The sequence below is a fragment of the Oncorhynchus clarkii genome, chromosome 3, assembly GCF_045791955.1.
Source record: "Oncorhynchus clarkii lewisi isolate Uvic-CL-2024 chromosome 3, UVic_Ocla_1.0, whole genome shotgun sequence".
In the NCBI taxonomy this organism is placed as follows: domain Eukaryota; kingdom Metazoa; phylum Chordata; class Actinopteri; order Salmoniformes; family Salmonidae; genus Oncorhynchus; species Oncorhynchus clarkii.
The window spans coordinates 26,960,671-26,986,562 of record NC_092149.1 but is presented as its reverse complement, the minus strand read 5'-3'; the positions used below and the strand labels follow the sequence as shown (position 1 = coordinate 26,986,562).

At 41.6% G+C, this 25,892-nt stretch overlaps 3 protein-coding genes across 3 annotated transcripts; all 3 read left to right on the top strand.

Annotated features, from left to right (window-relative positions):
* Positions 1-1,957: 1,957 nt before the first annotated feature.
* On the top strand, positions 1,958-4,753 carry LOC139405869 (uncharacterized). Its single transcript, XM_071148307.1, has 4 exons — positions 1,958-2,146; positions 3,917-4,243; positions 4,348-4,429; positions 4,538-4,753. The coding sequence occupies exons 1-4, from the start codon at positions 1,969-1,971 to the stop codon at positions 4,608-4,610; spliced, it is 660 nt and encodes a 219-aa protein (XP_071004408.1). The 5' UTR covers positions 1,958-1,968; the 3' UTR covers positions 4,611-4,753.
* A 648-nt stretch (positions 4,754-5,401) lies between these two features.
* Positions 5,402-8,910, top strand: LOC139405868 (U11/U12 small nuclear ribonucleoprotein 48 kDa protein-like). Its single transcript, XM_071148305.1, has 9 exons — positions 5,402-5,696; positions 6,020-6,133; positions 6,409-6,469; positions 6,588-6,668; positions 7,323-7,508; positions 7,633-7,754; positions 7,854-7,957; positions 8,085-8,252; positions 8,411-8,910. Exons 1-9 carry the CDS (start codon positions 5,547-5,549, stop codon positions 8,487-8,489), a joined length of 1,065 nt encoding a protein of 354 aa, XP_071004406.1. The 5' UTR covers positions 5,402-5,546; the 3' UTR covers positions 8,490-8,910.
* A 1,113-nt stretch (positions 8,911-10,023) lies between these two features.
* LOC139405867 (collagen alpha-2(IX) chain-like) lies at positions 10,024-25,304 on the top strand. The gene is made up of 26 exons (XM_071148304.1): positions 10,024-10,044; positions 12,652-12,736; positions 13,068-13,133; positions 15,869-16,002; positions 16,110-16,250; positions 16,537-16,590; positions 16,735-16,788; positions 17,034-17,087; positions 17,392-17,445; positions 19,103-19,156; positions 19,444-19,497; positions 19,777-19,830; positions 19,976-20,029; positions 21,147-21,191; positions 21,529-21,582; positions 21,683-21,736; positions 22,061-22,114; positions 22,908-22,979; positions 23,075-23,110; positions 23,371-23,415; positions 23,533-23,565; positions 23,985-24,131; positions 24,283-24,459; positions 24,553-24,643; positions 24,794-24,871; positions 25,083-25,304. Exons 1-26 carry the CDS (start codon positions 10,024-10,026, stop codon positions 25,292-25,294), a joined length of 1,977 nt encoding a protein of 658 aa, XP_071004405.1. The 3' UTR covers positions 25,295-25,304.
* The last annotated feature ends 588 nt before the right edge of the window (positions 25,305-25,892 follow it).

Below are 25,892 nucleotides of genomic sequence, written 5' to 3'. Positions count from 1 at the left end.
TGTGTTGAGACTAGCAGATAGCTCAATATGTCAAGCTAAAAGTCTTATTACTTGGCCTGCAACAGCAGCAAAATATCCATAGAGAGGGTCTTGCTGCTGACCAGGGTGTCCTCCAAAGCCAGGGCCACCAGCAGGGACGCCTCCATGCTGCGAGACAGACAGACAATGAGACAGATAGAAAATGATGACAACATTGGTCAGGTGCCATGAAAGTGACTAAAGTTGAATCCCAATGCCTCACTCTGAACTACCTAACCAATAGTCTATAGACAACAGACAATTATGTCTCAAATCAGTGCATTGACAGCTTGTTCTGCAGAGGTCAAGGGGCTGAGAATGATTTCATATTGATTATTTATTACAATCAGTAAGAGTGTCAAACTGTACTTTGGCCAGCAACACCAGGACCGTGAGTCCCAGCTATTATGTGAAGCTGACCACTCCCAGGGTTGGGTGAAATGAGTCAATTCAAAACCAGTACTTCTATCGACCTATATGCTACTGAACGTTTTATACAAAGTGTTGGCCCTATACTCCATCATAGCATTTGCACTTCATGTAACCTTTTGATCAGCTCAGATTGTTACATTGTAAGAGTGTGTGCCTCTGTTGTATCGGAAAAGTGCATCAAGCCTCTTCACTCCGGGAATAACAGGTCCCTGGAGCAAAGTGGCGCATCAAGCATAAAAGATATGCTACGGCTTGCCAATGGTAGCGATTCATTGGCAGGCAGGCCTACAAATTGTATTAGATACAACAAATAGTATACGCAAAACACTGTGCAATATACACATGTCATATTATGCATATTTCTTCTATATAAATAAGATAAATGGGTATCGGCAGGACCGTTTAGTTGTCCGGAAGTAGAACTGCAAACCGGTCCTGCCGATACCCATTTATCTTATTTATATAGAAGAAACTTGTCTGTAAGATCTTACCCCTCCTGGGTATCTGCCTGTGGGAGCACCATATCCAGGATAACTCCTTTCTATGAATGAAAAGAATAACATTGTGATACCAACTGGCAATAAAGTATCCCCTTCCCTGACTTGCCCAAAGTATAAACATACAAGGGGAGTTTCGGGTGTCTTGCTTTACAATAAGCAATGGGAGGGATGAATTTGAGTTTTAGGTTGTTGTCTTTGCAAATCTTTATTTGGAGTAAAAGAGTGGATGTAGTTGAACAGAAGTCAAAGTATAAACTTTTAAAAGAGTATGTTTTTTTTTTACATGAAATGAACACTTGAGGAAGTAAATGGTATACACCAGGCACATTCCAGTGTTTTAAGTTTCATTGAGGCTCTCAATGCACTATTTCCAGATTGGCCTTGCAATAACATGTGACCAGCTGCCTGCCAATCATATGACAGTAATACTTGTCAATGAAGATAAATACAACGCTGACTGCATTTCTCTAAGTAATAAAGTAATACTATATAGTAGTAGTACTTATAGTAGTAGATTTGCATATAGTGAATATGATGCCCAATTGTGAGTTGTCTCAATTGTTTCTGTGTCTTACTATTGTGATAAACAACATTATTTTCACCAGGCAAACCATTGCATTGTGTATTGTATTTTGTGTATATATTATGTGTGAGTGTGCATGTTCCTAATGCTACTGCACAGCATTAACTGTTTCACAGGGTAATAATGTTGTATTTTATTTGTGCTGTATTGTAATACAGTAAGACCACCAAAAGTCATCATTACATCATTACACAAGATCAGAAACACTCTTGTCTCAGAACCATTGGGGTGCACTTCCTTTATGGACAGGAAATACTGAATCGTGCCTCCACTGAAAAGCTGTTCTGCGGCTGACAGGATCAGAAGGCACTGCTGCGGAGCCCATGCACAAATCTGACTCATCTCTAGCCTATAGACCTGCTATTATCAACTAGGGAATCAAACACGCAAAGCTATTCTTCTTTGCCTTGATATACAGTAGAAGCCCTGATTGAGATGTATGGACAGAACCCTAACTGGTTGTGGTCGAACGAGGAGCCTCTACGCCACCATAGGCACCTGGGCAGACTTGGCTCAGCAACCCTGAGGCAATGGGAGGATGAGGAAGAAGGAAAAGAGGAAGAACATGCAATTTGGACCAGGGAGCATCCAGCAATCTGTTGCTATACTACAAGTAAGAGTGAGGTGTATGAGTTAACTGTGAGAGAATATTACAGGCTCAATATAGCAAAATAGTACAGGGGACTTTCATTGCTTGTCTGTTTCAACCCTGATTTAGATTTGTTATCAAGTGGCATGCCATGTTGTCTTGGGGTAAACAGGGTTTATGCTGGTTTGTATCAATTAACATGTTTTCCCAATTCTGCTATTCTGACTTTGCTTACCTACCACTGCCTCCGTGCTTGCCAGTGTGGGCAGATGACTTGTGACTAAGAGCCTTGCCCAAACTCGGCAGGCCCATTGGCAGGCCAAAGAGACAGCAGGACCAAACACGTGATACAACGACAGACTGCAACAGAACAGCACCCAACCTTCCATCCTACCTTATGTCATCGCTTCTCACCACACCTTACTATTATCACTCCTCCATCTCTTCCCTTCTATCTCCTCTCCTTGCATCTCTTTATCCACATTTAGTCTTCATCTACCCTATTCCCATTTCTTTGTATGCTCATTAAAGTGCTATCCAACATACAGACATACAGTGGGGCAAAAAAGTATTTAGTCAGCCACCAATTGTGCAAGTTCTCCCACTTAAAAAGATGAGGCCTGTCATTTTCATCATAGGTACCACTTCAACTATGACAGAATGAGAGAAAAAAAATCCAGAAAATCACATTGTAGGATTTTTTATGAATTTATTTGCAAATTATGGTGGAAAATAAGTATTTGGTCATTAACAAAAGTTTCTCAATACTTTGTTATATACCCTTTGTTGGCAATGACAGAGGTCAAACATTTTCTGTAAGTCTTCACAAGGTTTTCACACACTGTTGCTGGTATTTTGGCCCATTCCTCCATGCAGATCTCCTCTAGAGCAGTGATGTTTTGGGGCTTTTGCTGGGCAACACAGACTTTCAACTCCCTCCAAAGATTTTCTATGGGGTTGAGATCTGGAGACTGGCTAGGCCACTCCAGGACCCTGAAATGCTTCTTACGAAGCCACTCCTTCGTTGCCCGGGCGGTGTGTTTGGGATCATTGTCATGCTGAAAGACCCAGCCACGTTTCATCTTCAATGCCCTTGCTGATGGTAGGCTTTGTTACTTTGGTCCCAGCTCTCTGCAGGTCATTCACTAGGTCCCCCCGTGTGGTTCTGGGATTTTTGCTCACCGTTCTTGTGATCATTTTGACCCCACGGGTGAGATCTTGCGTGGAGCCCCAGATCGAGGGAGATTATGAGTGGTCCTGTATGTCTTCCATTTCCTAATAATTGCTCCCACAGTTGATTTCTTCAAACCAAGCTGCTTACCTATTGCAGATTCAGTCTTCCCAGCCTGGTACAGGTCTACAATTTTGTTTCTGGTGTCCTTTAACAGCCTTAATACAGGTGTGGAGGACAGAGGAGCCTCTTAAAGAAGAAGTTACAGGTCTGTGAGAGACAGAAATCTTGCTTGTTTGTAGGTGACCAAATACTTATTTTCCACCATAATTAGCAAATCAATTCATTAAAAATCCTACAATGTGATTTTCTGGATTTTTTTTCTTCTCATTTTGTCTGTCATAGTTGAAGTGTACCTATGATGAAAATGACAGGCCTCTCTCATCTTTTTAAGTGGGAGAACTTGCACAATTGGTGGCTGACTAAATACTTTTTTGCCCCACTGTAATGCCATTTGCTTGGTTTCTCCATTCACTTGAATCCCTTTAGACATCAATGGTATGAACAGAATAGCTTTTTGTCAAATGTTCTTAGGTTCTCTCCTCTGTCCCCTGTGTCTTCAGATGGCCATGGCCTCACCCAAGAGCGTGTTCAGAACCCCTGGGGCTGGGCTTGTACTGACAGTACCTTTGGCCCTGTCCACACAGACCTAGTTAGCATCCAAAGCCAGAGTGACACAGGGCTACATGCCCCTGAAATGTGGATTGATGTCCCCCCACACCAGCCCTCCTTGGGTGGTGCTGATGGAGAAGAATCATCCCAGCATTGTTTAGGCAGTCAATGGAGGAGCCACAGGACAGAGGGCCATGGCTGTGTTTGTGTGCATGGACCAAGTGGACCAGGAAGATGTTGCCACAGTTTGGCTGGTTCCCCTCTCTTCAATTTTGGAAGTAAGAGTATGTGTCTGTTTATGTGAAAGAGGGTAATTCTCTATGGTGATCCAGTATGGCTGCAATGTAGTATTTTTCTCTAATCAAATACTTCTGTTTCCCAGTGAGGAAGACAATAATGGTAGGAGTCGAGGTGGAAATAGTGGAGGAAGTAGCCTATGAGGACACAGAGACACTTGAAGTAATGTAAGTAGTTAAATTATTCAAGGTCATGGTTTATTTACACATTGCTGAAGCACATAAACATAAAGTAGGGCTATGCAGTAGCTAATGTTTGTATGTTTTTTTTTTTAGATCAGAAGGAGTCTATCCAAATTATTTGATGGAAACCATATTGCTGCACGATGACCAGCTTTTCGCCACCTAAACATGCATTCCTTCAAAAGTTGTTTGCAAGTGAACTTTCTGTGTTTTTAAATGTCAGCCTTGTATTTTAAATGTATTTTACATGTATTTAAATGTAGTTTAAATATTAAAATGTATTTTAAATACCATTTAAAGGCCTTTTTTATGTCAGTGTTATGGGAGGTTCATTAATTACATTTTTTTTTACCCAATAAAATAAGAAAACCTTTGCTTGTTGTCTTGATTTGAACTTCTAATGAAGGTATAGTATATGTAACTTCCAAGACCTTCTGACAGTCTACACTTGCTTTGTCCATCCAGTGCTCCAGTACTCTGCTCAAGTATGGCAAGTCTCACAGCCCACCAAGTTGAACAAATCTAACGACATGCTACCAAAATCATCATGGGCACCACCTACACCTACACCTGGGCTTGCAGTAAGTGGAGTCCCGCCGCACCCACCAGCAGATCCTTTGTCCAGAAGCTTGCAAATCCCAGCAACAAATAACGTTAGCTGCCTCAGACGATAGATAGGACATGTCCGTTTTTAGATCTACCCATCGAATCCTTCCCCCTATTCGGACTGACAGATACTTCAACAGCACTATGCCTTACTTTGTGAAGCTGCTTAACTGTAATATTTTATACTACATCTCATGTTTTATTTTATTTAATTACTTACGTAGGCCTATGTATGCTGCAATTCAGCTTTTAGCGGCAAATGTGTACAATTAAAAACTCAACCTTAAATTAATTTTGATTCTTCAATTACCAGAATGCACCTCAGTCAGGCTTACGTCATCTACATGCGCCACACAGCTAACGCTATTAAAATGCGACAGTGGTGCTGAACAACGTTCGAAAATCTGCATATCCAATATAGGTTAGACATTAACTCGTAAAATGTAAGAAAACCCCTTTTAATGTAAACACAATTTAGATTTGACCTGACTACGACATGTGCGATTCACCAGAAAATCAAACGCTCCAGGCTCGTCTGCGAAGTTTGGAAGAGTTGACGGAGTTCACCGAGAACTGCCAGAGACAACTGAATGAGCTGTTCGAGACGCTGGGATGGAGACAGGACCTGGACAACGGCTCAGTTCAGGTAGGTCAGGAAGCTAGTTAGCTATATTTATTCAACTGCTCAGATACGATGGGCGGTTCTCCTAGCCCTGAAAGCGCGGCGTTCTTTATAGGACTAGTTTACCCCATAATCAATGTTTTCATAACGTTACCTGAGCTAATATCCGAAAATCCATACTTAAAATGTGCACCATCTGTTGTGAATGTGTAGCTAGCTAGATATGAGGCCTCAAAATAAATGGGGAAAGCCATCGATGATTGGAGATTCATTAAATCTCTGTATACATGACATGCATGCTACAACAAGCAGAGATGATATTATAACTTGTAAATGACCTTCCACAGGAGCCGATGGAGGTGTGCCCCTATGACCCGAACCACAGAGTGCCAAGCAGGAGCATGGAGAGACACAAAGCCACCTGCCAACTCAGCCAGATGGGATACTCCCATGAGGAACAGGTTAAAGAGCTATACTGTGTCACATATGCACACACATACTCTAATGAAATATCAACTGAGCCATCAACACCTTTTGGTGTAGCTTGTCATTAGGGTAAGGATTTTTCCTGACCATAGGGCCAGGCCTAGATAAACTGGACCCTATAACTAGAGCGGACCAAAGTGGTGAGGTCAAATGATCAGGAAAAACTCTCCACCCTAATTATGCAACAACCTTATCTGTTATTATGTTCTTAAAAGCTTTCATAAAAAGTAAACTCCTTTCCTTTCCCAAGGCTGAGATGTATGACACCTCTCTGTATTATGAGAATGCCAGCATTACCAGCTTCACAATGGGTGAGTGTCACACTATTCCACTTTTTAATGTAAAAGTCAAAATTCCCTGGACTGACCCTGGGTTGGGGAAGCCCAATGCTTGTCTCATATCTTTCTTTGTGTTCTGCCTCATCTGTAGACAAACACACACAGCAACAAGTAATTCTACAAGCAAGAGCAAGTGCACCGTCAATTAGGACAGAGGGACTGTACAGCCAAAGTAAGGTCATTACACCCTTACATTAGTGTTAGCTCACTGATAAAACCCTATACTTGTATTCATGGCCATCAGCATTAATGCTGATGCCCCACAAAATATTTATGCTTTTATTATTTTATTCTTTAATGGTCATTTCACCAAAGAACAACCAATGTTTATATTTTCTTTTACCAAGCTTGTAGGTCTTCAGTGCCTTGCCCATGTCTAAAAAGGTCTCCATTAACATGCATTAATTCATTATTAACACGGCTAAATATGGTGGCTGTTGTTTTTTTAATTTTATGATATAGTTTCTTTGAGTTTGTCATCTGTACGTGTTCTGTGTTTTGTTTTCAGTGACAGGGGTGAGTAATTACAGGAGGTTCTCCCCTCGTTCAGGCTTACTGATTACGTGCAGTATCCTTTAATGCCATATCCTTTCAAACATGCAGCCTCTGTTGGCGGCATTACACACATGTACACACACATTTTCCCTGTACGTATTGGGGAAAGGCCTTTACTATTTTTTAACCCTTTAATACTGAAGGTGTGAGTGATCATCTCAATGTGATCGATGTGTTCTTAAAAGCTTTTGAATTTGTGACTTCTCATGACTCTATCTGTACTCTGTTGTAGCATGTGAGTGTGTGTAAAGCCCTTTTCATTGTGCTGCAGGTGAATACTCCACAGATCCTTCAGAAGTTCCTCAGAACCACAAGCGAGCTATCTGTGACCTTACTGTGGCAGACCGACTGGCTCTTTTTGATCACGTGACAAGGGAGGCCATCCAACAGAAGGATCAAGCTGTTGCAACCGACAACGAGGACCTCTATGTTGATTTGGTGGCCAAGCTCAAAAAGGGTAGGCCTATAAACATTAACTATTGAGACCAGTAGTGTGGTTTAAACCAATTTTCCTATGAATTGCTCCTCTAAATTCATTCCATTGTTCCAGTGAATCTGTTGTGTTTGTTTCTGTTCTTCAGGTAACGATCAGAACGAGCACAAGTCTCACCTGGAGCTGATGGCTGAGATGAGGGACTACAAGAGACGGCGGCAGTCTTACAGAGCCAAGAACGTCCACAACACAAAGAAGTCCTACACTGAGGTGTGTGGGGGTGTGACTGTTTCAATAGAATGTTAATGGATGTACTTTACTTTGAGGTGTGTGTGTTATATCTGGATATGTTTTTCATGAATCCTGCAGGTTATTCGGGAGGTAATTAATGTCCACTCTGTTGAACTGTCCAGTCAGTGGAAAGAGGAGGAGAGGAAGGAAGAGGTTAGAGAGTCCAAACATGCCCCTCACAGGTAATCCAACAATTGTCTTCTTACCTACATGACGGCTCATACAAGATCCAATTAGTACTGTAATACTTATCAGAGGATCATGTAAAAAAAAAAAAAAACTGACTCCACTGAACCGTTTGTCTCTCAGGAGAAGGTCTGAGGATAGACGGTCTGCCTCCACAGAGTCCCGCCAATCTCATGTCAGCTCCAGGGATGGACACGGCTCCCACCACAAATGCCACCGCAGCAAAGACCCTAGCCCAGAGCAGAGCCAGGAGCGCAGCCGAGAGAAGGAGAGCAAGAAGAAGAGAAAGAGGTGAGTCAGAGTAGTAGATTGACTGAATATCATTGTCTCATGCATTCAAATCTGACAGTGTATGAAGTCACCATCAAGGCTGGTTGCAGACATTTAGTGGTTGATGAATGCTTTGGCTATATATATGTTTGGTGAATTGAATGTGTGGACATTCACAGGGATTCCTGCTCTCCGGATGAGAGACCTCATGATCGAAAGAAGAAAAAGAAGAAAAAGAAGAAAAAGGAAGAGAAGTGATTTTCAAGTTTAGTACTTTGGCTTGGAAAACCAGAGATTAGGTCAAGGAGCCAACCAAAGCTACGTTCCAATGATCATAATAGCGTACCACTTAGAATGCACGCCTTCATACTAAGTGCTCAATTCATGGCTTCATACTAAATGGTATGCATGTGTCGATATTGTAGTTTGACTCACAGACAAATCTTTCTTTGTTGTAATCTGATGATATTTTAAAGCAACAGTGCAGCTCTAAACATTTGTCTTAAACTGAGGTTATTAAATGCCTGTTGTATTAGATTACAGAATGTAAATAAACTGTTAGAACATGATTCTCGGAATTCTGTTGTACATTCACGATTACCCCTGTGTTTGATGTTTAAAGTTAAAACTACATTGTGTTTGAGCTTTGAATAGAGAATAAAAGCTTCATATGTGTACTTTAATGATCATGGTCATAATCTGTGTGTAAAAGCTTTTGTGTGTATGATGGCCCTTATTTAGAAGTATTCAGAGAACCAGAAAAATGACTTCTGTTGTAAAGCCACAATTACTTGAGAATTCATGGATTACTTCCTTTTTTAACAAGAACTCTGCATAAACAATTGTCAATGTCTTTCCATATTGCGACTAGAAATAGTCAGAAAAATCTTCACATTTCCATTAGATAAATATATTCATGTAATAATTTAGGTGTAAATGGCCCTGCCCAGGCCAACCCTATTGGTTGAGGCCCCTCAGGGCAGTTTGTGCAGTTTTCTTAGTGTGTACTGTATGGAATGTTGGACAGGAGTGTCATAGCTGGCACACTTTTACCAGCAGGTCAAAAGGACACAGAAGGTCAGGCCTGGAGTCAATGTGCATCTGCAGTCTTTTAATGATGGGATGAAAATACTTTTCAATATGTCAACACTATTCCATTGGTACTGAGTTTGATCACCTGTTAAACTGTTACTTTAAATTGGTATTCAATTCATTATCAGAATGTCAATTGATTTTTTTTGACTGAATGACTAGAATTGACCTTAACCTTCACTGTACTACTTGAACATGGCTCCAAATGTCAACGTGTGAATGTTTTTAGTCATTGAGGTATTCACCACCTGCAGAACTGTGTCCGTCTACTAAAATGCTCACAACAAAATGTACCCTGTACCCTCATCTCTATTTTAAACCCTCCCTCTCTCTGTATTTGTTATATTCTCCTTACTCTCTCTTCTCTCTCTCCTGTCTTGGTCTCTGCCCCTGCGTGTATTTGGGGTTAGGGTTAGACTCAGGTATTTCTCACCCTGTCGAGGAGAAGAGGGAGCCGAGCCCGTGGCTGCCTGAGAACCTTATGGAACCCTGAGAGAGGGAGAGCAAGGGAGAGAGCGAGAGGAAGGGGAACCAGTGCCGTGAGTGGGGAGCGAGAATGCTGTAAAGAGCACAGTTCAGGGAGGAAATAAACTGGACTTTTCTGTCTATATTATTTTTTTAAACTGTGGACTATCTGATACGTTGAGTGAGGGTCTGGTCTCAGTGGATTATACAGAACCAAACAGACAGAACCAGAACCATGGGAGCCCCCAGGGTAAAGGTAAGCAAGCATAGCAGGCATCATAGTCTAAGAAGGTTTCTGAGATGTTGCTACGCCAGATTCTGAATGTGAACGCCGTATTTGGTCCAATAGTGTGGTTCTTGGGCCTAGGTTCTCTGGTCCGCAGGTGGTGTACTCAGTGATGCTGGATTGAGGAACCTAATCTAACTATTGGTTGTGTAATGATACGGTAATGAGGGTTTATTTTTGGTACTGTGTGAGAGTGTATTTGACATGGACTGATTTAGTTGGTGTGTTGTGAGCATAAAGAAACCTAAATATACATTGGCGTTTAAATTAAATACTATGTGACCGATTTTGTTGTTTGACAGTTTGGGTAAATGTATGTTTTTTTGTTAAACGTAGATAAATATAAATAGATAAATATAAATTAACAATATCAAATTTGCATCATTCAAGAAGTCCAGGATCTCAGTTTACACTCTGGATACAGATGGAAGCAGTTGCTTTTCTTCTTTCTTGCAGCAGTTCTTTGTGGATAGTGATTGTATTGGAGAATTAGTCTAAGTAAGGAAGCTTTTTCATGACTACTAACTGTTCAAATGGAAGGATTAGGGTTAGTGGAGGTGAGCAGTCTGTATCCCACACTGCACCTCAGTGTCCCAGGGGGCCTGGAGGTCGGTGGTGATCACCGATTTATACCACCAGGCAGACGTATGGCGTCAACTCTACATTGCAAAGCATTCTGGGTACTTGCCCAGGTAATGTATGGAATACTCCAAATCAATTGGTTTATTTCAACAGATAGACTAAATTATCTGTGTTATCATTGAGTACCATTTGTCATGTATACACTGACATTTATTTATTGCTTAGGTGCTCTTATTCATTGTCTTTTAATAATAAATGATTTAAGTCCATTATAGACTACTGCACAAGTGTTTTATTGATGATGTCCTCTTTGGAGTTTTGAATAAAAAGCTGGAAATGGCATATGGATGGAAAGTGGTTGACTCATGGTGGACAGACGGCTGCTTGACATCACAGCAAACAGAGAAAAGGCCTTTTACCGTCTCAGAGGAGTGGGATGAAGAGAGCCTTTAGAGTACAGAGAAAGTGCCCTGGAATGTGAGAAGGGCCTGAGAACTGCTGTGGCTCACCTTGTGGTTTTACCTTAACAAAGAGCGTTTTGAGCCTGTATTTCTCATCTCGATCTTGTTCAAGGCACAGACGAGCTCTTGCCTAAATCTACAGAGCATAATACAAACCTATCACCTGGATTGCTGACCCCTGCAGAATCTCCTCCCACATGTCTCATGTCATGTGACATCCAATAGGCTGCTGTTAATCCAAGGATGTGACTTCAGTTTATTGGCCCATTTTCTCTCTGGAAAATAAAAAGATGCTACTCAATTTTTGGACATGATTTAGCCATAAGGCTCAATACCAGAAATGTAGACTTCGTGACATGTTCCAGTGTGTCTTTTAACAAATATTTAACAAATATTCCGGCCAACTATCCAACCACCGACCATCTTTGGTCATCTCCCCTAATAACATATAGCCTTTTCTAGTGATGGTCTGATAGGCCACCTTGCAGCCCAATTTTTATTTCAACAACCCCAAGCAACAACTTCACAAATTGTTGCTTTCTGTGAATTCATTTTGAAGTAGGATACACACACTTGCTGCTTGTCATACAGTATATACAGTTTAATGAAAAAAAAGTTAGCATTTTTCTTATTTAGCAGATTAATCATTGACATATTAGGTAACCATGATGGTTTGAGGGTCAGATTGGGAATTTAGCCAGGACACCAGGGTTAATACCCCTACTCTTACAATAAGTGCCATGGGATCTTTAATGACCTCAAAGTCAGGACACCTGTTTAACATCCCATCTGAAAGACAGCATCCTACACAGGGCAATGTTCCCAATCACTGCCCTGGGGCATTGGGATATTTTTTTAGACCAGAGGAAAGAGTACCTCCTACTGGCCCTTCAACACCACTTCCAGCAGCATCTGGTTTCCCATGCAGAGAATGACCAGGACCAACCCTGCTTAGCTTCAGAAGCAAGCCAGCAGTGGTATGCAGGGTGGTATGCTATGACCAATTGGCCTATGATCTTACAGAGGTCATATTATGATTGATATGAAATCTGATGTTTGTCAAGAAATTAGTCAAATATAGACCATATAAATGTTGAATATTATTCACACATGTTACATAGCCTACAAGTGGGAAATTAATACATGTCTGGAATGCCTAGACAAGAAAACAGGGTCTTGAGTTGAAGGAGTTATGCGCATAAACACCACCAGAGAGCGATATAGCTGACATTTTAAAAGGGCTATGATAATTGGGTATAAAACGTTCTTAGTGATCCATTAGCCTTCATTAGCTTAGACGTCTATAGTCACCTAATTTTTCGTCCTCAAAACATGTATTCATTTAAGGAGTTAAAAGTATAACGAAATAAGAGTGCATGCAGGCTATTCATTTTGAGCAGAGAGGTCTTCCATCTTCCAACAAAGGTAGGTCTTCCAACCATGACCTTTTGTTTATCTTTAAAGCGGCGACGAAACAGGCTACGGCCTACATGGTCGTTTTAACCTTGCTTTGTTTTCCCCGCCTTTTCTATAGGTGTCCGTTATCTCGCCGCTACTCGTGCTCCTATTGTGCATCCCTCCCTCCCACGCGCAGGACGAGTACTCTGGTTACCACTCAGGTGAGCTGCCTGACGTGAACTGTTAGCCCCATTAGCCCTCGCGCCAATAGCTACTACAAATTATCCACATTTCTAGAGGTAAGCAAAAACAGTAGGTTATATCTTGATTTTATTTCAGTTTACCTAGATTGTGGTTAACATGTATAGACTTATATTCTCATGTCACCACAATGAAACAGTTTTGATAATTGTGTACAAACATTACATTGGTTTATCTATCTAAAAACAGGCTCATTTGTTTTGTAAACAGACTATCATTTAACTGGGGAGGTTTCAGGCTTGTTCAATTATTGTTTCAGGCTTGTTCAATTATTGTTTTGTGTCATATTAGGTGATGAACACACCTATGAGGGCTCCTTGGTCGACAACTATGAGCATTCAGGATACCCACAACCAGGTAATAACTGCAACATAGCAAAGTCCCTTCCCCCTGGTCAAAAGCCAGAGTTTGGTCCAAGTCTTCAGAACCCTTTTATGCCTCCTCCAAATGGCTTATACAGTGCCTTGCGAAAGTATTCGGCCCCCTTGAACTTTGCGACCTTTTGCCACATTTCAGGCTTCAAACATAAAGATATAAAACTGTATTTTTATGTGAAGAATCAACAACAAGTGGGACACAATCATGAAGTGGAACGACATTTATTGGATATTTCAAACTTTTTTAACAAATCAAAAACTGAAAAATTGGGCGTGCAAAATTATTCAGCCCCCTTAAGTTAATACTTTGTAGCGCCACCTTTTGCTGTGATTACAGCTGTAAGTCGCTTGGGGTATGTCTCTATCAGTTTTGCACATCGAGAGACTGACATTTTTTCCCATTCCTCCTTGCAAAACAGCTCGAGCTCAGTGAGGTTGGATGGAGAGCATTTGTGAACAGCAGTTTTCAGTTCTTTCCACAGATTCTCGATTGGATTCAGGTCTGGACTTTGACTTGGCCATTCTAACACCTGGATATGTTTATTTTTGAACCATTCCATTGTAGATTTTGCTTTATGTTTTGGATCATTGTCTTGTTGGAAGACAAATCTCCGTCCCAGTCTCAGGTCTTTTGCAGACTCCATCAGGTTTTCTTCCAGAATGGTCCTGTATTTGGCTCCATCCATCTTCCCATCAATTTTAACCATCTTCCCTGTCCCTGCTGAAGAAAAGCAGGCCCAAACCATGATGCTGCCACCACCATGTTTGACAGTGGGGATGGTGATGAGCTGTGTTGCTTTTACGCCAAACATAACGTTTTGCATTGTTGCCAAAAAGTTCAATTTTGGTTTCATCTGACCAAAGCACCTTCTTCCACATGTTTGGTGTGTCTCCCAGGTGGCTTGTGGCAAACTTTAAACGACACTTTTTATGGATATCTTTAAGAAATGGCTTTCTTTTTGCCACTTCCATAAAGGCCAGATTTGTGCAATATACGACTGATTGTTGTCCTATGGACAGAGTCTCCCACCTCAGCTGTAGATCTCTGCAGTTCATCCAGAGTGATCATGGGTCTCTTGGCTGCATCTCTGATCAGTCTTCTCCTTGTATGAGCTGAAAGTTTAGAGGAACGACCAGGTCTTGGTAGATTTGCAGTGGTCTGATACTCCTTCCATTTAAATATTATCGCTTGCACAGTGCTCCTTGGGATGTTTAAAGCTTGGGAAATCTTTTTGTATCCAAATCCGGCTTTAAATGTCTTCACAACAGTATCTTGGACCTGCCTGGTGTGTTCCTTGTTCTTCATGATGCTCTCTGCGCTTTTAACGGACCTCTGAGACTATCACAGTGCAGGTGCATTTATACGGAGACTTGATTACACACAGGTGGATTGTATTTATCATCATTAGTCATTTAGGTCAACATTGGATCATTCAGAGATCCTCACTGAACTTCTGGAGAGAGTTTGCTGCACTGAAAGTAAAGGGGCTGAATATTTTTGCACGCCCAATTTTTCAGTTTTTGATTTGTTAAAAAAGTTTGAAATATCTAATAAATGTCGTTCCACTTCATGATTGTGTCCCACTTGTTGTTGATTCTTCACAAAGAAATACAGTTTTATATCTTTATGTTTGAAGCCTGAAATGTGGCAAAAGGTCACAAAGTTCAAGGGGGCCGAATACTTTCGCAAGGCACTGTATGCATCAACAAACCAAATCATTTTTCATGAATAATGTGAATTGCTGGTGGGAACAATGTCTGTCCCCACTGCAACACAAAAATACTTAAATACATGTAATTTTGCCCTTGAAACATTGAATTGAAATACTGTAGAATTCCATTCATTCCTATGGAGGACTGCTCCTACTGGGCAGTGCCAATATGGTTGACCTGTGGCTTCAAAGCCTCTCAATGGCCAATACATAGCATCAGCAATCCAGGGTTTGTATACGTCATTGGATGGAAATCGACAGAGGTGTGGTCAGATTATAAAGTGTTTTAATACCCACCTGGATCCAAAATATACACTGGGTGTACAAAACATTAGGAACACCTTCCTAATATTGAGTGTGCACCCCCTTTTGCCCTTAGAACAGCCTCAATTCTTCAGGTCATGGACTCTACAAGCAGTCGAAAGCGTTCCACAGGGATGCTGGCCCATGTTGACTCTAATGCTTTCCACAGTTGTGTCAAGTTGGCTGGATGTCCTTTGGGTGGTGGACCATTCTTAATACACACGGGAAACTGTGTAGCGTGAAAAACCCAGCAGCGTTGTAGTTCTTGGCACACACCAGTGCGCCTGGCACCTACTACCATACCCCGTTCAAAGACACAAAAATCTTTTGTCTTGCTCATTCACCCTCTGAATGGCACACATACACAATCCATGTCTCAATTGTCTCAAGGCTTAAAAATCATTCTTTAACCTGTCTCCTCCCCTTTGTCCACACTAATTGAAGTGGATTTAACAAGTGACATCAATAAGGGATCATAACTTTCACCTGGCCAGTCTGTCATGGAAAGAGCAGGTATTCTTAATGTTTTGTACACAACGTGTAAGTACACTAGGTGTACAGTCAGACACTAACTACTACTACAGTACAAATTCTATGGTATGATGCTTCCTTAGACATGAACTAACCTGTAGAATGCAAACATTTCCCTCTCACTTGCCTCACTTTAACCCCTCCACCGCTTGACATTCCTCGCTGGCAGAGGAATACCCACCGGAGCACACTCACAGCTATGAGGAGCAGCAACCCTCATCTGGATATGACCCCTATGTACCAGCCCCCACCAGCGTGAGCATGATCACAGAGGACTCCTACCCCTACACCACCACCACACAGGTGAGGGGAAGTCAAGGGGGAAAGTATGTTATGTGTGATGTTTAGTAATGGCATGTCATGTAACATTGTGTTTTGTCATGTAATGTAATATCATGTTGTAACTGCAGGTGCCATACGAGCAGGAGCCCTACTACGAAGAGTCGCTCCAGGCCCCTGGTGGTGGGGAGGCTTCTCTGGGGGAGGAGGGGCCAACAGATTGTAACTGTGAGCCAGGAGAGCCAGGGTTCGCTGGGTTTGCAGGGCCCAAGGTAGGACGAAGGCTCTAACCTAACGCTCAACGCCATGCAAATGGAATTTAGAACCTTATAAACAGCAAACATCCATGTACTTTGCTGATGAATACTGATTAAATGGCATTTCTATAGCATTCACTGGGTCCTTAAGTGATTTGCATTGTATGGGGGTAGCTCACCCCATCCACCACCATCCTGTGGTATCCTTCTGTTTTCTGGACTAAACAAAATATCTGTCTGTCTGTCTGTCTGTCTGTCTGTCTGTCTGTCTGTCTATCTGTCTATCTGTCTGTCCATCTAGGGAGCCAGAGGACTGCAAGGTAAAGATGGCTTCCCTGGGGCTCAAGGACGCGAGGTGAGTGTTAAATGCTGTATAATCACTATATCAAATTCATAGTGCATGCCAAATTACACCCTCCATTGTGCTTAATCAATGAATCACTGCTCATATCCCTATTGGAGGAATGCTGTTGATATAGTTCCTGTGTGTTGTGTTCAGGGGTACAAAGGATTCAAAGGAGTTCTAGGAAGAGGAGGAGACACAGGGCCTGAGGTGAGGAAGTCAAAAAAGTAAAATAAAAGACCTCACACAAATACCCAAAGCAGCCTTAGACACTATCCATCTCCCTAAGCGAGGCTTGAACCCAGGTTTCCCAACACCACGGCAAACACGCTTGCCACAACCTCAAAAGAGAAACAGTATCTCCCTGGGAGGAATGTTTGTAACTACAAAGTCTGGCATCAACATTACACTTGAACTTGACTCAACAGCTGTATTGACTTTTGCCATCTCTACAGGGTGACTCCGGGCCTGATGGGGAGGATGGTGCCTCTGGTTTCTCTGGAGCCCAGGTAAGTAAGAGGCCTATAGAGATGTAATGTATCTCTCTTTCATTGTTTTGCTCTTTTCTGTTTCTATGCTCTGGTCTAAATTCTGCAACATGGCACAAGCAATGCAACTTTTTCTATATTGATTATGGCCAGTAGATGGTGATCTCTTTATTATTCAGAACTGGAAAGTGACACTGTTGTGTAGTTGAGGTGAGGCTGAGCTTCAACAACTATGATTACCCATTCTCTTTCTCATTCTCTCTCTTGGTCTATACTTTATTCCATTCTTTTGCACCTTGTCTCTCATTCTTTCTCTCTCCTACAGGGCTTGCCTGGTCTTCCTGGCGATCCAGGTGAGACTGGGGTGCTAGGTCTGAAGGTAAAGACCCTTCCTCAAAACCAGACCGGCATCCTACAAAATGTGTATCACATCAAACAAAATCACCCTCTACTTAAAAAGACATTATAACCCCATATCAAAAACAGTGTGGCCCTTCACAAAATCTTATTTGAATGTTCACTAATAACAGCCCAAGCTGTTATGACATCACATAAAACCCCTGTTATACCACGAGAACCAATATTTTTTTCTTTCTTTTTTTTAAACAGGTAGGCTAGTTGAGAACAAGTTCTCATTTACAACTGCGACCTGGCAGTTGACATAACAGGGAACCAGTATGACATGAAGGAATTCCAAAATGACATCACTGAGTACCAGTGTGACATTACAGAGAACCAGTATTGCCACGGTCAAGACAACTTGGAATTCAGAAACTCTTAAAAACTTGTTGTAGAAAGATGAGGTGTGAGTTTTCCACTTGGAAAATATCAGAATTGACCAACAGGAAGCGCTACGCAAAAAACATAGGTACATTTTAACTCAAGAGTTTCCGAGATTCTGAGTTGTCTTGCACCATAAGACACCACAGATCACTAGTATGACATAACAGAGAACCAGTCTGACACCACACAATTCAGTTTGAATCCCCATAGATGCAGTATTGAGGTCAATCGAACCTGACCAAAACATTGGATTTGCCATGGAAACGAGTGGGGGAAAGGGCCGTGGGGGAACGATCCTGAAACTTCTCATTTCCCGTAGCAAAAATATCCTACATTTAACCTATTGTTTATACAGTGAGGGAAAAAAGTATTTGATCCCCTGCTGATTTTGTACATTTGCCCACTGACAAAGAAATGATCCGTCTATAATTTTAATGGTAGGTTTATTTGAACAGTGAGAGACAGAATAACAACAACAAAAATCATGTCCAAAATGTTATAAATTGATTTGCATTTTAATGAGGGAAATAAGTATTTGACCCCTCTGCAAAACATGTGTTTTTCTGGATTTTTTTTGTTATTCTCAGTATTCAAAAAAACCTACCATTAAAATTATAGACTGATCATTTCTTTGTCAGTCGGCAAACGTACAAAATCAGCAGCGGATCAAATACCTTTTTCCCTCACTGTATGTGTATTTCACACTATCAGAGTATAATGGTTTTATGGATGTCAACCCCAACACATGTTCATGTCATTGTCATCAATCAACTGTATTACAGTTAAAAACTACTTTGACTACCACCACAGATTTCAGTATGCTAGCTATGCTAACCAGCTTATACGAACGGAAGTTAGCATTTAGCAGTCACTTCTAAACCTGAAAAGGGACAACTTGTAAATGTTATACAGAGAAAACAGGCAAATAAATCCAAATCGCATCTAAGTAACCACATTGACCCTGTTACGAATATCCACTTTGTTGGAACAGAGTTGATGAATGTGTGACAATATGGTCATTTGAAATGGTTTGCATTTCATTGACTTCTTTACCGCATCCATCAGGTAAAACCTGCAAAAAGGTATGACATTATAGACCCCCACTGTACCACAGAGATATCACAGAGTACCAGCATGACATCATAGAATACCACTATACCATCACAAATATCAGCTAATTACACACATATATATATTTTTTTTTACAATTTCAAACTGTCTCTATGCCTGAGTGTGTTCCTTATCCTCAACAGGGTGACATCGGTATGGAGGGGCCACGCGGAGGAGTCGGGGTAACGGGTGAGACTGTGAGTATTGACAAAATGCAGCTTTTATGTTTTGTAGGTAACCATATTTGGTTTGATATCAAGAGATTTTTTAAAATTCATCTCAAATAAACAAATAAACAATCCATAGGTTATTATTGTGTAATTACCATTGTACCATGGATTTTCTAAGGAAACCCACTACCTGGTCATTTCTGTAGCGTAAAATAAAGTGCTTCCTCAAATGAGTGTAAGGAAATTTGGTACAAAATCCCCAGCATGTTTCTGTCTGTCCCTACTCATGTGTTTAGTTTTTTGTATTTTTCTAGGGTCCAATTGGTGAGGCAGGGCCTGGTGGGCCTGATGGAACTGGAGGTATCAAGGTAAACATGGTGGCCACCACAACTCAACACTATCCAATCACAATTGTTGCCACCACTCAGAGTTGCTACCACAACTCAGCACACACTGTCTTCTCAACATGCTCAAATCAATTCTTCACTCAGCTCCTTACACAGCTCTCACTATAAGCAATACAAGACTTTATGATGTGAAAGCCTCAAACAGGCTATGTGATGTGATCATTTCCATTTAACATATAAACAACATACAAATTATTGTTATTTGTTCTGGCTATTTTTCCCCCCAACCTTTCTTCTCAGGGATCAACTGGAGCAGAAGGGAAACAGGGTCCTGAGGGAACAGAAGGGGAAAAGGTAGCGCCATTCAACCTCACTTTGTGACCATGGTTAATTAAACCATGGTTGAATAACTCATTATTTTTTCTTTTTTTATCTTATGACTTCAACTTCCATATCCCCTGTCTAAAATGTCTTCCATCTCATCCTTTCTCTTCCACAGGGTCAGATTGGAGCACCTGGATTCTCAGGAGACCATGGGGAGATGGGCTATAATGTAAGATGGATGTCTGTCTATCCGTCACACCATTCATCTCTCTGGAATGGGTGGCCAGTAATAAACTGGTCCTGAACATCTCTAAAACTAAGAGCATTGTATTTGATACAAATCATTCCTTAAGTGCTAGACCTCAGCTGAATCTGGTAATGAATGGTGTGGCTGTTGAACAAGTTGAGGATACTAAATTCCTTGGCGTTACCTTAGATTGTAAACTGTCATGGTCAAAACATATAGATTCAATGGTTGCAAAGATGGGTAGAGGTCTAGCCGTAATAAAGAGATGCTCTGCTTTTTTGACACCACACTCCAGAAAGCAAGTTCTGCAGGCTCTAGTTTTGTCTAATCTTGATTATTGTCTAGTAGTGTGGTCCAGTGCTGCAAGGAAAGACCTAGTTAAGCTGCAGCTGGCCCAGAACAGAGCGGCACGTCTTGCTCTTCATTGTAATCAGAGGGATGATATAAATACTATGCATGCCAGTCTCTCTTGGCTAAGAGTTGAGGAGAGACTGACTGCATCACTTCTTCTTTTTATAAGAAACATTAATGTGTTGAAAATCCCAAATTGTTTGCATAGTCAACTTACACACAGCTCTCTCTCTCACACACTTATCCCACCAAACATTACACCATAGTCCCCAAATCCAGAACAAATTCAAGAAAAAGTACAGTATTATATAGAGCCCTTATTGCATGGAACTTCCTTCCATCTCATATTGCTCAAATAAACACCAAGCCTGGGCTCAAAAAACAGATAAAGCAACACCTCACGGCACAACGCCTCTCCCCTTTTTGACATAGATAGTTTGTGTGTATGCATTGATATGTAGGCTACGTGTGCCTTTTTAAAAATGTATGTCGTTCTGTCCTTGAGCTGTTCTTGTCTAATGATGTTCTGTATTATGTCATTCTGTATTATGTTTCATGTTTTGTGTGGACCCCAGGAAGAGTAGCTGCTGCTTTTGCAACAGCTAATGGGGATCCTAATAAAAATACCAAATACAAAAAATAAAATTTGGACCTCTTGTTTGTCCTTCTCTACAAAGACTATGCTATTCCCTACATGGAGGGAGACCATTAATCCTACTAACATGCTTTTTCTTTCTGTGTTTTATAGGGGTATCCTGGAGAGCCAGGAGGCAGAGGAGAGACCGGTCACAAGGTATGTTTAGGGGGACAGGAGTAGTGTTGTTTTCACAGAAAGTACTGTGGTTGCTTTCAAAAGTCATTGGCCATTACTCTTCACAGAAACTACTCTGGTTCCCCCAACATTTCTGTGTGTTCATGGGTGTTTTCCCTAAACTGCATACTGTTATTTTCACTGAAGGTTTTGCTATTGTTGATTTTGTGAGTCATGTGGCTGTTCAACACTTTTGGCCATAACTATAGCACGTCCTCTACGTGGGAGATTAGATTGATACTGTAGTAGCAATGTCTCCCTTGCTCTCTTCTCTTCCACTTTCTGTTTTCCCTGTATCTCTCTCTTTCCTCTCTCTCAGGGTGACCAAGGCCCAGGGGGCATGCCAGGCAGTGATGGGGAACCTGGAGAGGATGTGAGTATCAGTATGATAACCACTAAATTAGTAATAAATATGTAAGGAATTTGTCGATGGGATTTCTCCTAACAAACTACATTTACTGTTTATTTTCCAGGGTCCTCTTGGAGTTCCCGGGGTGATCGGCTTTCCTGGAGAGTTTGGACAAAAGGTAAAGTGAAGGAGAATTGCATGCTGGGTATCAGGATGACATCATCACAATGGCTGAGATGTATAATCCAAACATGTCTAGTTGACCTGTTCTGCTGTTATGACATGGATGTAATTTGTTATATTGTACAGTACATTTATTCAAATCAAATGTTATTTGGCACATGCGCCGAATACAACATGCTTACTTACAAGCCCTTAACGAACAATGCAGTTTTAAGAAAATAAGAGTTAAGAAAATATTTACTAAATAAACTAAAAGTGGACATGTACTTTTAATACTTAAATGAATACTTTGTGAATAATGGCCAGTCTTCCCTCTTAGGGCGCGAGAGGGGATCGTGGTGTGAGGGGACCTCTTGGGAGAGTAGGAGCTGGGGTAAGACTGGCTTTATAAACTGGGTGGTTCGAGCTGATTGAATGCTGATTGTTTGACAGCTGTGGTATATGAGACCGTATACCATGGGTATGACAAAACATTTATTTATACTTCTCTAATTACATTGGAAACCAGTTTATAATAGCAATAAGGCACCTTGGGGGTTTGTGGTATATTGGCAATATTCCACGGCTAAGGGCTGTGTCCAGGCACTCCGCGTTGCGTCGTGCATATGAACAGTCCTTGGCGTGGTATATTGGCCATATACCACACCTCGTGCCTTACTGTTTAATTATAACCACTACATGAGGTGCTCTAATCTCAATGACATGTGCACAGTAGACTACAGATCACAGTACATAAACTGTCACTTCCACATTCCTCAGTAAATTCCCCTCCATGTTGTTGTTAATTAGATTCAATTCCAAGTTGCTTGATGGTTTTGTGTGGGTGGACAGACAGCTATGTGATATTGTTGACAGTCAAAACAGGAAGGTAACATATATGTTAGTAAAGTCCCTAAAAACAAGAGATCTGTGGGTAAAGTCCCTGAAAAGGTTTCAGTGTCAGGTAAAAACAAAGATGGTCATGCTGGTTTTAGTTAAAAACCCCAGGTTAACTGTCAGAGATGTTATGACAATAGTACCGTATATCTTGTTATAAGTTTAGACAATTAAGAATGATCTGTCATTGGAAATTCAACAAAATTCCTCTTTTTGAACAAAGGTTCTCATTCTAAAATGTGTGTGTACAGTATTTGCAGCAGTTTACCTATATGTATTTCATATTATAGGGGCCTCAAGGAGAGAGGGGAGATGCAGGAGTTCCAGGGAAACCAGGACCTAAAGGCCTGCAGGCCCAGCCTGTGTGTATATGTCATAACTCAAACATTGTCGTAACCACTACAATTATCATCACTTTGATGATTATGTAATTGTTGATTTAATGCTTTGTTTCTAGGGAGCCAAAGGGGAGACAGGTCCCGATGGTGATAAGGTAACCTTTTATTTACGTTCCCCATCAGACTGCTAAATTACCAGTCAGTTAATCAAACACACACACACACACACACACACACACACACAAACACACACACACACACACACACACACCAGTAAGTGAAAGTGGATGTGTATTGGTCATCTACTGTTTATGTTTGGGTCTTTCCTTTGTGACTCAAAAGCTGTAATAAGCAGTCCTATCATTGCCATGGCATCTTACTGACTCATCTCATGTGCTGATTGTTCCTTCCTCAGGGTGGGGTTGGAAGAACTGGAGTGAAGGGAGGGAAAGGAGACAAGGTAATCCTGTGACAATGCCGAGGCGATGTCACTCGCGTATCTACTTCCTGTTTCCATTGATGTAGTGGGACCGATTTTCTTCTTACTAAAAATTTTTCTGTTCCTCTTTCCAAACAGGGAAGTTTTGGAGCACATGGTGACAAAGGACAGGTTTGTATACTTCATTCTGTGAATGTATGAGTTTTTTTCACCCTAACTCATTCTATGTCACATAAAAACCACAATACTGACACCATAGGTTGTTCCTAGATGACAGCAGACACAACAGCACATACTGTACAGTGTTGAGTTCCGTTTACATTATAAAATCCTAATATAACTGTTTTAATTAGGTAGAAGTATTGAGAAGTAAATTATTTGATTAGGTAGAAGTATTGAGAATTGGAATTATTTAATTAGGTAGAGGTATTGAGAATTAAATGATTTGATTAGGTAGAAGTATTGAGAATTAAATGATTTGATTAGGTAGAAGTATTGAGAAAATTGAGTTTAAATCATGGCTTTCTGCACTCAGTGACAGTGTCCCCCCTCTCTCTGTCTCCCTCCTTCCCCTCATCTCTGAATGGCAGCAAGGGGAGAGAGGTACCATCGGCCCTGATGGCATTGTTGGACGAAATGGACCCCCCGGCATCCCAGGCTCCAGAGGAGAGCCAGGTCCAGGCGGTGACCTGGGCGTCAAAGGTGGCTCTGGACCTAAAGGAGTGCCAGGTGCCCCTGTGCGTATCAGGAGCCAACTCCAGTCTGCCTGGAGGAAGGGTCTCCCCCTTATTTTACATTGACCCATATCTAGCAATAACTTTTACTGACTGATTGATTGATTGATTGTTTACTTGCTTGGTTGATTGATTGCCTGCTTTTTGACCTCAGGGCCCTGGGCTGACAGATGAGCAGGTATTGCAGCTGTGTAAAGGAGTGGTGACAGCCCAGATCTCCCAGTATGCAGCTTCCATCCGGGCCAAGTGTTCCCAAGGCTGCCCCATCAACAACCGCACACTCATTGGGCCGCCCGGAACCAGGGGACCAACTGGAGAATCAGGCAAACCCGTGAGTCACACAGCCCCCAAACTAACCCTTATCTACTAAGGAAAGCCTTTATTCCAAACAATGATAAGTTCTGTTGACCTCTCTCTCTCTCAGGGTAAAGCGGGCAAAGCTGGAGTCAAAGGAGCCAGGGGCATCCAAGGGGACACAGGAGTGGATGGTCAGAAGGGGGCAGAGGGGGAAAGAGGTATGTACTCCAATTGTCTTAGTTAAACCAGACTTGATAACTGGTAAACAAACTCTGATGACAAAGGCTCATTTCAAGTGAAAATTAGTGGAGCACCTTTGTAGTCATATCTTCAGAGTTCACTCACAGGCTCTCTGTTCTACTCCACAGGAACAAAAGGTCCGAAAGGAAAGGGGGGTGAGCCTGGTAAAGGTCTGCCAGGACACGATGGGCATCAAGGCCTCAGAGGTAGGACACTGTTTCCACTGGTGTGAAACTCTCAGGTCTACCTCAAAATTGCTTGTCTTAGAATTGTTGGAAAGTATCTGTAACTCACTTCCAGATTCACTTAAAAAGGGATTGTGTGGTTCTTATTCAACATTTATTTTAGCAGGAAGTCTTCTTTTTCAAGAGAACTGTTAAGACGCCACCTCCAACTATTTAATTTTGTCCCCCACAGGGCTGCCAGGCCATCCAGCAGAGCCAAATAACGGTATGGCAGGTCCCAGAGGGCCCCGTGGTTTCACAGGCGCTTTAGGTCAGCCTGGCATGGCGGGCAACGCAGGAGTGCCCGGCTTCTGTGAGGCACGGGACTGCAGCATTCACGCGCCTGTGATGCGCAAGGAGCAGGGCCTAGTGAAGGGACCCCGCGATCTAAGCCCCAAGATCTAACCCCAACAAGGAGCTTCAGGAAAAGGTGAAGGAATGGTCCACGATGAGGGGTCATGTTGGACGGTCGCTCCATGGCAACGTTGGGGTTAATTCCATTCACATCTCAGCCATACCAGGAATTGAAGTTGACGTTGAGTTTTGAACTGGGAAATGACCAATGTGTACAGCGTTGATCTTTTTGAATTTCATAGCTAATTCAATTCCTGTAATGACTGATATTGAAATGGAATTAATCCGAGCATTGTTCAATGTGGCTCACCAGTGTTGGAAGGGTTTGGTGGGACACACTGGACTCTGCACAGGGAGATGAAGGCTCCCAATGAACTCTAATGTTTAGGCATAATTGATCACTTTTTTTTCTAGGCGAAAACAATCCTTATGAATTTTTTATGCTAAAACAAAAAATTCAATTGTCTTCCTCCAAGCAAACCATAAGTAAAGGGGCTTGAGAAACTGGCTAAAAGAAATTGGCAGAAAATGAAACTTGCAGGTGTCTCTGGCTACCAGTCAGTTTTTGTTTTTGATATGATCAACAATACATTGAAAATAAAAAGTTGTGTAAATAATTTTGTAAAGTATCGCAAGTACATGTACTGTG